The sequence below is a fragment of the Taurulus bubalis genome, assembly GCF_910589615.1.
Source record: "Taurulus bubalis genome assembly, chromosome: 12".
In the NCBI taxonomy this organism is placed as follows: domain Eukaryota; kingdom Metazoa; phylum Chordata; class Actinopteri; order Perciformes; family Cottidae; genus Taurulus; species Taurulus bubalis.
Genome location: NC_136600.1, coordinates 14,092,254 through 14,104,511, shown reverse-complemented (window position 1 = coordinate 14,104,511; position 12,258 = coordinate 14,092,254). Strand labels below are relative to the sequence as shown.

Sequence of the window (12,258 nt, the reverse complement as noted above, 5' to 3'; positions counted from 1 at the left end):
CTGCAGGCCTCTGTCTCAGATCAAAGATTCGTCACAGTTCGCCTTTTTAAATGCATAAAACATGACAAGTTATGATGATTTATGTAAGGAAAACAGCCCAATGTGATAGAAGGAGGCCTCTACTCCTTAAATAAACAACTCACCTGACCACTACTACGACTACTAATACTGATAATAATCGTAGTAATATAAATAATAAGCACTCAATGAAAAGACAATAAGTCCGTATATTGATATTGCACAATTTAATACTGCGATTATTACACAAAGATGTGAACAACGTCAGAGACTGTGTGAACTTAGCAGGGAATGCCTGAGGTAAAATACGGTTGTCTATTCCCTTTAACAGCACATGTACACAGCTTGTGATTTAAACCACCCCCTGTTACATAACGAACACTGACCACCTCCGGTGCGCACACACCGAGCGGCATGCTCAAGTTTACCTTGTTTGTGGCGAGGCTACAATAGACAGCAACAAAGGACAAGTGGTTTGGCTCTTAATGAAGACAAAAGACCATTTCTTGTATATATGTTTTATGTAAGTAATAAAATATTACTATAACATAAATATAAATGTGACTTTGCAGTCTACATTTAGCAATCAACATACAACCAATGTAGTAAACAAAAAGAGAAACATACTGAAATTCACTGCAACATAACCATTAACAGAGCCAAACAAAAAGCTCCAAACACGTTTAAGAAATAAATATATATATATATAAATGGTCAGATTCATAAATGAAATCATATTAAAATATCTTCTTGGAATTAGTAAGTGTACAAAACTGCCCGGAAAGAAACAAAAACAAAACAATATCTCAGAACAAATACAAGTTTACATATTGGACATATTTACACATCGGAAATAATCCTGGCAACATTTTCTCTAAAATCTTTTTTTTACTATTATTATTTTTTCTTGAAAAAAAAATGTTTCCCTCATCTGTATTGAATATCACTGCTTTAGACTTTTGGACTGGTCCAACATTGAGAAACGACACACAACGCATGAGATTTTCAGATTTCCTTTCAGGTCAGAAAAAAATAAATATATCTAGTTAAGTCCCTTCATCGTTCCCCCTTGAGGAATTATTATTTTCTTTTCTCCGAATCCAGCGTTTTAATATAATACAGTGGATTTATGGGACAAAGGAAAACGGTGTGGTTGTAACCAGATTGGAACGTCTAAAAACACAGGAACCAAAAAATAAAAAAATCATGTACAGGCGTGATATTCCGACATGGGGCACTGAAGTTACCTGAGTTATTATTACTTTTCATTTCGTATGTGACCAATCTCTCTTGAAGTGTTTGGAATACAACAGGATTATCAGGCAGTGAGCAGTGTGAGAGACAGCGCTCTGTGGTGACAACCAGGGACCTGTAAACATGGGATTTAATGTGTTTTAAGCCTATGGCGATCAGCCCCACTCCCAATTTTATTAACACATATAAAATTGAAATAATAATATTAATAATAATAATAATATCAACGAAACAATAAGTGCTCCATGCAAAGAAAACAATCATTTCAAACAACCCCCTCCTCCCAAATAAAAGAAAATGCGTTTTTATTTTTAAAGAATTCCTCTTTTAGCGTCAAATTTTGACGTGGTCAGCTTCAAAGCAGTATTTGAAGGCATGCAGTCAGAACTTAAACGTCTTGTTGCATCTGGGCATTTTTTTCTGAAATGTGCCTGGCCCTAATTATGAGTGTTTCGGGTGCCATAATTTCCATCACTTTACCACCATCAACTCCCACTGAGTAAACGGGACACAACAAGAGGTTGCTCTCATGAGTCCCAGTGCCCACAGCAAATAATGAAATAAATCATAGACAGAAAGAGAGACACTGAAGTTAAAGTATGTCCAAACCAAAACATCACACGTAATAGAACAAAGAAAGTATACACTAATATTCAGAAATCTGGTTAATCAGTTTAAGCCTGAAAAAGCAAAATGTTCATTCAGTGTAGATGTCCAGTGTTGGTTGTTGTCAGGCAGCCACCTCGTTCTGGTGCGCGCCAACAGTTCGTGGTACACCAGGAGGAGATGGCCTCGGTTGCCACATTTAATTACTCCCCATTTGAAACAGCCATGGGATATCAAATTTACTTTATATGCCTTCTCCTCCATATAATTTTGGTAAATAAAGATCTTTGTTTCACTTTAAATAGACATAATCAGTAATAGCGAATGTTTTTTGTATTTTTTCTTGTTGTTTTTTGTAGTTTTTTTTCTTCTTCTTAACATTTTCTCTCTTTGCCATCTATTAGTTGACGATCTCCGAATACTAAGGACAAAACTGTTCAACTTTTCCACGTCTCTTTTCTCTCAGCAAAACAAAAGCCAAACTTAAATACTGTAAACTCCATAGTCCCTTTCCCTTTTCTATCCCCCTGCGGAAATGCGCGGATTGTTCATGAAAATAGTCACTGTACAGGACTCTGTAGTGTGCGGTGTAGAGGGGGGGTCTCTGCTTGGGAATATACGTCCTCCATATTCGGGTGAGGGACCCCAATGGGTGTCATTCTTTTCTCTTTCTGTCTTCTGTTGCAAAACCAAACGCGGACAACCTCTTTTTCCAACTGCAGAGTGTTGGCTAAACTGGTGATTTCATGAGCAGACGGCTTTGGGCATTTTAAGAAATGATTCTCCAGCGCCCCTTTCACCCCCACTTCAATGGAGGTCCTCTTCTTTCGTTTCCTGCCCTGCGCAGCAATCTTGTCCAAATTGGTGGGACTGCCCGTGTTTGAGTCTGTCTCCTCCAGCCACTTGTTTAGGAGCGGCTTAAGTTTGCACATATTCTTGAAGCTGAGCTGCAGCGCCTCAAACCTGCAGATAGTGGTCTGAGAAAAGACGTTTCCGTACAGGGTGCCTAAGGCCAAGCCCACGTCCGCCTGCGTAAAGCCCAGTTTGATCCGCCGCTGCTTGAACTGCTTGGCGAACTGCTCCAGGTCGTCGGAGCTGGGCGCGTCCTCGTCCGAGTGGTCCTGGTGGTGGCTGAACGCCTGCTGGGGCGACTCCATCTGGTTGTCGTGGCTGCCCGACTCGTCGTGGAGCGGGTCCCGCATGCCGTGGTGCAGGGAGCCGGGCTGGGGACTCAGCATCGCGTTGAGGTTTGTGTATCCAGGCTGCGAGTAGACCAGAGGCTGGTGGCCGTTGGACGCAGGGGACAGCGGGGACAAGTGGTGCGTCGTGGCGGGCGCCCACGAGCCATGGTGGGAGCTCTGCGTCTGCTGGTGCACCAGGTGAGATCTGTGGTGGAAGCCGCTGCTCAGGTCCTCCCGGGTCGCCTGCACGCTGGCTTTGTGCTCCTGCTGTCCGATGTGGGTGCCGCTGGACCAGTCGGTGTTGGAAGTGGGCAGCCACTGGTGGTGCGTCAGGCTCATCGGGTGTCCCGTGTTGGTCGCCGCGAGCCCTTGCAAGTACTCGTGGTGCATCATTTTCTGCACCTCTCTGTAGGTCGTCCCCTGATGCATCCTATCCGAATCCGGATGCATGAGCGGGTTGGACGGTAAGGAGTTATTCCTCGGAATATACTGAGCTGTTGTCGCCATGGCTCCTACTTCGAAAACTGACGAGCACTTCGGAGGTCTCCAGGCTTTAGAGCCAAAACGCAACAACCTGCTCTGGGAGGTCTTTTGGAGGAGCGAAGACACGCCCCCCTTCCGCTTGCATTGGCTCCTCTCCCACTGGGGACACATTCAATAGGCGCGAGGTTTCAGAGCATGCTACGGCACAGGATGGGTAAAGCTCCGATCTTACACATGTTATAGAAAAACATATGTTCTATTTATTAAATGTCTCTTTGAGTTTTTAACAGCACTCGTCTCATTCCGTAGACCTGCGCACAGATCGCCTCCCGTCTATCTGGTACATTCTCTCTCTCTCTCTTCCTCCCTCTCTCTCTCTCTCTCTCTCTCCAAAGAAGGTGAACAGTGCAGCAGCGGGGTTTGATTAGGTTTCCCTGAGTTTATATCGGTTGTTTTGCAAATAACCACGTGGGGGAGTACGGAGATCTTTTTGAAGGGTTGGCTCTCCCCCCCAAAAACATACACGCATGCACTTACCAACACGCACCCGTGCACCTTTATAATAGGTCACTGATGATTATAGCGCTCCTCATTTCAAATAGATTATAAGGCGCCCACACTGCGAGAGGCGTGTAAATAAGCGCCATGTGATGCGTCTGTGAATGCGGCTGCAAATGTGTGACAAATTTCGGAGCATTTGCTCTTATTTCGAAGCCTCCGCGTATGTCATTTATTTGTATTGTCTCGGTAATTCCCAATGTTGTGCAGATGATCTCATCGTCACAACCCACTTAGTCGACGATAGGCCAAGACACGCTCCCTCCCCTCTACACACGCGCGCGCGCACATATAGTGCAGGTGACAAATATTATACAGTTCATTCATATCCTTCAGTATCTTATTTTGTAATCCCGAAGGTTAAGTGGCATATCTGGTAATTATCATTTATCATAAAGCAGTCTATTATTTTTTTACAAGACGTTGTATCCTCACTGCGAAGCTGCTGCTTTAGACTTATACATAAAATAGGCTATATTTTGTTAATCATTTACCTCTCGAAGCATTTTACTAAGCAGCAACTTGCAGAGAGAAACCTTGTGTTTCTTCCTCCTGGCTCCTTGCTCACTACCTCTCCCGGTTGATCTGATTATTTTTCCCTTCACGTTTTGTCCCAATAGCAAATTACCAATTCTATGAATTGCAAAGCAGCCTCAGAGACGCTGAGGGGTAGAGAGAAGAAGAAGGGGGGTGGGGGGAGATGCGAAGATTGAAAGGGATCTTTGCAAACACAATCACGTTCTTAAATGGAAATGCGGGGCTTTAAACAAATCTTACATCTCTCCCGTTCCATTCGCCTAAAACTCTGCAATCAGGCACATGTTCCTCTCCTTCTAAAACAGGAGCTTTTTGGAAGGTTTTTCACGCGCAACAGTCCCATTTTAATCATTTACCTGAAAGCAATGTTTTGCCTTTTTTCTCTCTCTCTCTTTATTTTTGTTCTCTCTTTGCCGCGTGTTTGTTTGTTGTCATCTTCCCCACGCGACGACACTCTCTGTCTATTTACAGGACGACTCCACTCAGTTCATTTTAATCCGGGACTGCATGACTAAAAGGTAAGTTGTCTCCTTTCCGCTGTGACCGCGTCCTTGCTGTACTCTCGTCTCCAGCGTTAACAATGTACCGTGTGTGTGTGTGTGTGTGTGTGTGTGTGTGTGTGTGTGTGTGTGTGTGTGTGTGCGTGTGCGTGCGTGCGTGTGTGCGGGGAAGATGTTGTCGGGGTCACAGGTGCTCGTCATCATCTCTTGAAAGGCGTGGTTTTTGTCCACCCGCTCTTTATATATTTATTTGAGATGAGTGGGAGACAATCGCGCGCGAGTTATCGGCGTGTCCTTTTAGGGGCGATTTATTAGTAACAACGTCAGATTTGAAGATATATGAAGGTGATTTTTCAGAGCAATGTATCTTTTACTGGCTGTATTCGTGATAGATCTCATTGTAAGAAAACACTTCTCATGATTAATAGGTTACATTTTGCAAACATTTTTTTTTCCTCTTTGATTCTCGATGAATAATAATTTGCATGATTAAAGTGCCCAATTTTAACATGGTTTAGATTGAACTATAAAAGCGTAATGCCAATACATGTATTTATTGATCTCAGCATTATTTATTGCAATTACAGTTGAGAGAATATAACCGGGGGGAATCCAATAAAACGTAAATAAATAAATTACACATAAGACTATGATGCACACAGCTTCTCTAACGCGACTCATTAATGGCGATGACGTTTCTTATTGTCAGGGCTCAAACTCCTGAGAGACTTCAGTGTCTGAGTCGCTGCTGACTCTCCATGCAGCTCTCAGTTAATGAAGACGCGTTAGCCATTCAGTCATTCTTGTCCCCCAGTCTATAAAAAGCAGTGGTTTCTGCCACACAGAGCCAGGCTTGTGCTTTGCCATGCCGGCGAGGAGCTGCTGGAAAAGAAAGATCCAGATGCTTTGGCCCTTTTGTACAGAATATGGCCTTGTGAGCGCTGAGGTGCATTTTTGCCAGGACGCACTAGGTTTCCATGGTGCGCGCGATGAAAGGGATCACACAGAAGTTTGTGGTGAATGACGGGCCGTACAGGAAAAACGGCTGGAAATGAACACGATATGATGGATAAAAACAAAAAAAAAATAGAACGATAAAAAGGAGTCGCGAGGCACACTCAGTGTGAACCGCGGAGACAAGTGTGGAGGAAGTTGGCTGACCCTTTCACCAGAAATAAGTGTGTGTACAAGTCTCTTCTTTGTATCACCCTGAAAACACTTTTCTCTGATTTATTCTTCACTTTCTCGCGAGTTTCTTTCCTGTGGCGTGTGACATAAAGAGAACATGCAGGAACTGGAGAGACAATACAACAAACGGACTCTTTAAAAATAATTTTAACATGTACAGGACACTAAACGTGCCCAAGCATAATGTGCTCGCTTTATTTTTTGGAAACTATCTTCAACTAAATGCAGCGAGTGTATTTTTGTGCTTCTGTAATTTAGGGGATTATTTATTAGAATGAGGGGCTCTTTTTTTTTCTTTTCTCCGCCAGTCACGTGTTAATCTTTCCCCCCAGTCTGATTAATATGCAGCAGTTATTGTCAGGACGCAGCTCAACCAATAGGACCCCATCGACCCTTCAATCAAACAACTTTCTCTCTTCTGTCTCTGGGTGCAGTATGCATTAAACAATACATAACTATGTGTTAAAATAACCCATGACAACTATAGTTAAGAGTTGTCGGCATAAGATGATGGAATATTGCGGATAATGAAATTGTGTAATTAATCAGAAAACAACTGAATAATCCAAATTTGAATTAGATGTTTTTAAAGCGAAAAGTTAGATTTTAGGAAAGGTTATTTTGGTCATCATCCTAAGGTTATAAATATGCAAACATTGAAGTAAAGTTTAAGCTAAAAAAAAAAAAATCGAGTTTTATTAACACAGGTACACCTGAAATAATACGCTCACACTCTTAAAACGGCCTCGGCCTCATATTAGATGTTAAATACAAGTCTTCCTCAATTCCAGGGGGAACATTTCGACCTGCCACGAGCTATGTTTAGATTTTAAAATTCATGTGATGTACCCTCCAACTACAGCGAATAGAATATTATCCACCAACGCACTCAATCAGATAATTGTATTTCGTTTCCAGTTTTTTTTTTCTTCTTCTTTTTCTTTTTTTGATAGACATGCGTAATAGGCACTAAATATGCAATAGGGGGAAAAACCTGTTTGCCCATCCATTTTGAAGACCAAATCGTCCCGTGCTTTTCAGGTAACTTTTTTCGCTTTCTTTTTTTTGGCTAATGAACTTGGGCTATTCTGCCAGCATCCCCCTGAGAATGCAAGGAGGGGGGGGGGGGGGGGGGGGGGGGGGTAGCGCTTTTCTTGTGGTAAAAGGTGCGAGTTTCTTCCTCTATCTCTCGGCTAATTAGGCGGGGTCTGAACACAGCAGAATGAATATTCATGAATGGCACCAGCACGCAATTAGTAGTGGAGAGAGTTCCCAACTTCAATCCCCCAAACAACGCAGCTTGCAGAGGAATGGGGTCCGGTCCGCCCCCCTACTCCATGTGTCTCTGCTTCTGCTCAAGCACTCTTTGAGCCCCTCACTTATTCTGTCAACTCTTATCAGCCAGTCTCCTGCTCCCATTTTCAAAGCAGCCACCAACATAAGTGACTTGTCCACTTCATGTAAATCTCCACGTTGGGAATAACTGCTAATCCAATTAGATTTCTCAGTAACTTCTGAAGTGGTCCACACAGATATTTATCGTGTCACTTGAGGTTTTGGAGCTCTTTGGAATCATGACAAATAAATCAAATGTAATTTCAATATCTTTTAAGGCAGAATTTTAACACGCTTCACATGTCTAACGCACACCCCACAAGGTTGAATATCTACACAATCTGACACACAAACGTGTGTGTGCTCATGCAGCAACATAACCTGTACATGCACCTGCATGCCGCCTAATGACCCATATCATCTAACAACACACAATTTCAAAAGCACCACACCTCACTATATTTTAAATCCCTTGGATTGCCAATGGCCCCTGGTGCACACATCCTCTGACATCCCCTGAAGCCTTCCTCTACCTGTCCCGTGGTTCGTGTGTCACCCCGGCGTGAGCCTTAGCCGGCGTGAGCCTTAGCCTGTGTGGCTGCCTGTCCGTCCGCCCGCCGCGGACCCACAATCCTCTGCTTTGAATTCAAGGTGATTCTTATCCCCGACCCCCTCCTGGCCCAGCGCGTTTGCCTCTTGCCTCCATAAAGACGTGTTTATGTATGTATGTATGTGCAGAGGGGAACACGGGGAGGTTTTTCAAGGGTTGGGGGGAGATAAGCAGAGGAGTTTGAGGCCAGTGAATATGGATGGAGTCCCTGCTTTTAGAAAGCACTGCTGATAGAGAGGTAAACAGCTCCTGGCCAGGAGAAGGCAGAAGGGGGAGAGGTGGAGGAGGGGAGGTGGATGCATGCGCTGGCATACATTTGAGGCCTAACTCCATATCCCTCTCCCTCGGTTATTCACTCACCATCTCTGAGGACTATCTATCATTATTCCTTCACCTTATTCGGTTGTTATATTGTCGAGTTCCTGCTTCTCGGACAATCTTGTGGATTTCGACAATGAGGTTCCACTATCAATACACGGAGCGCGAGGGTGGAGACAAACCTGATTTCAGGCTCAGAAGTTTTTGGTCTCCCAGTGCTGATGCTGCATTTCAAAGAACAGACAAATCAGTGCAGGTTATATGTGCTACAGGTGGTGTTGTTTTTGTACATATGCACCGTCAGTTATTACTGCCAGATTATCGCCAACCGCATCTGCACTAAAACTCCCCACTGTAAAACTCTTCTCGTTATGATGATGATCTCAGACCTCTGACCCCCTCTCGTTCTCTTTCTCTCTCTTCCTATCTTTTCCTCTCCTGACAGATCCTGCGAGGCCGAGCGGCTGGCCAACACAAAGGCCGTGACCCAACAGGACACAGCAGGAGTGAGTCGACGTGTCTCAAAGTGTGTGTGTGTGTCACCCTATTTAGAGTTGAGTATTAACAACATGACTTTATGTGTGTGTCAGAGAGAGAGAGAGAGAGAGAGAGAGAGAGAGATAGAGAGAGCGAGAGAGAGAGAGACCTATTCACCGTATGTAAACAACATGTTGTCCCTTCAATATTAGCTAAAAAAAAGACGTTAAAAGCAATTTGGTCGAAACCCAAAAATGGATGTTCATTTGCCGAAGAAGTTCTGATGCGTTTACAATCTGGAGTCTTCCCCTGACACAGCCTCAATGTGCTGCAGTTGTTTAAAACTTGAGCACATCAGTCTGAATATCCATTTTTCCTTTTTAAAGTCTTATTTTTTGGCGCATTTTCAATCCTTCATTAAAAAACTGAAAGTGGAGAGATGACAAAAAGAACAAGGCGATGAGGAATGACTTACAACGAAGGACCACAGTCTGATTTGAACAGAGGAAGTTGCAGTGCACCACAACCTCCACACCACAAGGGTGCCGCTTTCTGTTTTTGTTTTAAATATTTTTTTGTTGCAAAATTAAACGGTGCATAAAGTTAACTTTATTTGGTGAAGAACCTCTTCTTTGCATTTGACTATTCCAGAGCAGTTGTTTTGTTCCACAGGTAAGCCCTCTCAGGCCCCGACGTTTCTTTGGGGCAGCTGCTTAGTTTTATCCCACTTGATTGCTCTCTTGGCCACGACACAACACAGCAACTCTCTCTCTCTCTCACACACACACTCCAGAACTTCCACACTCAGGCCCCACTGCAAAGTTATTAATGAGCTGTTTAATTTTAATTAGATAGTAATTCATGTTAATGCCTGCTTAATGGAGCCAAATAATTCCCCTCGGTCACTCGGGGTCTTTATGCTTCGTTTACCAGCCCCTGCAGTTATTCTCTGGCTTTTGTTTTTATATTACATTTCCAAGTCTTCTTTTTTTTTCATTTTCTTTTTTCAAGCCGTGAATGAATGATGAAACAGTAAAAACGGGAAACATATGGGGTGAGTGAAGCCTGTGAGTGTGTTTGTGTGTAAAAGAGTTTCAGTGTGTGAGCGAACGCCATTATTCATATGTGTTATGTGTGTTTATATTTCATTTTTATGCTGAGGGTTTGTTTAATTAACTCTGTTTTTGTCCATGAATGTATGTGTGTGTGATAAGTTGAAATACTAGACCACACACCCACTCACACTGACTCTCTTAATGCACAGGCCACTACAGTAAATGCCTGAAGTCAGACCAAAGCAAAGGTCAAACTCAGGATTGAAAACTAAGCAGGGTTAAACCCTCAGGTTAAGGTGCAGGTACCAAGACATTTGCAAGAGGGAGGTCGTGACCTTTTGGTCCAGGCCAGGCCTCCAGCTAAATTGACGCTTCCTCTCGTCACATGTGCATCCACCACGCCGCTGCTAGGGGAAGCATGTACTGTATTTGACACACCCCCACCTTGAAGTTCAAACATCGGTAAGGCTGTGTAGGAGTGACCACACCGGCTCGGACCACCGTGTGTGTGTGTGGGGAGAAGGAGCGGAGGGGTCAATGCTGCTGAGTCTGTCTCGGTTCTGTCTGGGTGCCTCGGCTCTAACGGAGCACTAAGCTGAGTGGTTGAATTGAGTTAGTGGCTACAGACAGGCTTTTAATTGTTGATTGACCAGTCTGAGTGCTTGCTGGTCTGGGGTCATTGCAGAGAGCAGGCGGGGAGGTCCCCAGGCCCCAGCGGCAATTTCAGCCTCACACACCGGTGGAGGAGCGGAAAGAGATGGAGAGGAGGATGGTGCAAAGGTACTCGGGACTCGGCGAGGGAGCCGGATTACAGCTGAGAGACTTCAGAAAGTTCGAAAAATGTGATGTGCTTTATTTGTTTTTATTATCTACGTGGAGTTTGATCTGGATTCAAACAAACAGAGACGCGTATTGGCGACAGTGTTCCAGTCGCTGTGAGCCGAGCAGGCCTTGAGGTCCACAGATTAGCAAGTTCAATGTTTACTCCTCCACAAAATCTCAGCTCCTTCATCTGTTTGACAATTACAAATTTACTTTGTACCCGTTCCATTCACTTCTCTGGCCTTGCACTCCCTCCCTCTTTATCCTCTCGTCTCTCAGCCCTCTTTCCTCTAATTCTGCACGGGGCCACAAAAGCCCATTCTGCTGTTTTAGCGGGTTAGCTCCTCTCTCCTCTCCTCCCCTCTTCTCCTCCTCCTCCTCCTCCTCCTCCTCCTCCTCCTCCTCTCGGCTCACAGCAGGTGCCCGTCCTCGGCTAACATTTGTTATCTCTAATCCTGCAGGTTCGGCGCACAATAAGGAGCGTAGTAAACTCTCTCTCAGACCTAATCCCACCACTCCTTTTTTGATGGCGCTCCCCTCGCCCTCCTCTCCTCTTTTCTCCCTTCACTATCTGTCTTTTAGGCTGCTGGGGGGACACTCCACTTCTCTGATTGCCACATAGCTTTTTATCACCATGGCCTTCAATTTGGGGGGCAGCTGTTGGTGGTGGGGTGTCCCTCTTTTTACCCAGTTCTTTATACCTCCAATTCCAACTCTCTTTTTCCTTCCTCTGTCTCCTTTCTCTGCCCCCTTCTCCCTCTCTCTCTGTATCATTTACAGTCATTTTCTGGCAATTAAAATGGAGCGCTGCTGCAGGATTTTCGCCTGCAGTGCAACACTACATCGCTGATGAATAATTCTTCACCCTGCAAACTGGAAAGCTAGCCTTTCTTTCATGTCGGCCCTTTGTTGATTTACCATTAAAACTTACTGCACCGTGCTATGAGTGGAGGGCCCGGCTCTGCGGGAACTAACAAAAAGCAAAAATGAGGATGAAGCAGATATGTGTACATATGCTTTAGGGTCTTTTTTTCAGCCTAGGACGAGGAAGTCTTTGAGTTACGTATATGAGTCATATATATTTGTGTTTATGGTTTAGATTTATGTCGCAAGAGACATTTTATTTATGTCCAGTGTCTCGTTCTGTACCACTTAGGTTTTATGTTAATTCTTCTTATCAACGGTTTTCATTATAGGGCTTAGCTGTATTGTGTGAGTGATTAGACGGTCATTCATCTCTGCCTCTCTTTCCCGCACACACTGACACACACTCAAACACTCTCTGTCTTTCTCTCTCTATCACACACAGCGAGCGG

The 12,258-nt window shown here is 44.1% G+C and overlaps 1 protein-coding gene across 1 annotated transcript; it reads right to left on the bottom strand.

Annotated features, from left to right (window-relative positions):
• Positions 1 to 291: 291 nt before the first annotated feature.
• pou3f1 (POU class 3 homeobox 1) lies at positions 292 to 3,584 on the bottom strand. Its single transcript, XM_079227011.1, has one exon. The coding sequence runs from the start codon at positions 3,564 to 3,566 to the stop codon at positions 2,439 to 2,441; it is 1,128 nt and encodes a 375-aa protein (XP_079083137.1). The 5' UTR covers positions 3,567 to 3,584; the 3' UTR covers positions 292 to 2,438.
• Between the last annotated feature and the right edge of the window lie 8,674 nt (positions 3,585 to 12,258).

Coding starts and splice junctions, on each gene's coding strand:
- pou3f1 (XM_079227011.1), bottom strand. CDS start 3,566: ATGGCGACAACAGCTCAGTATATTCCGAGGAATAACTCCTTACCGTCC.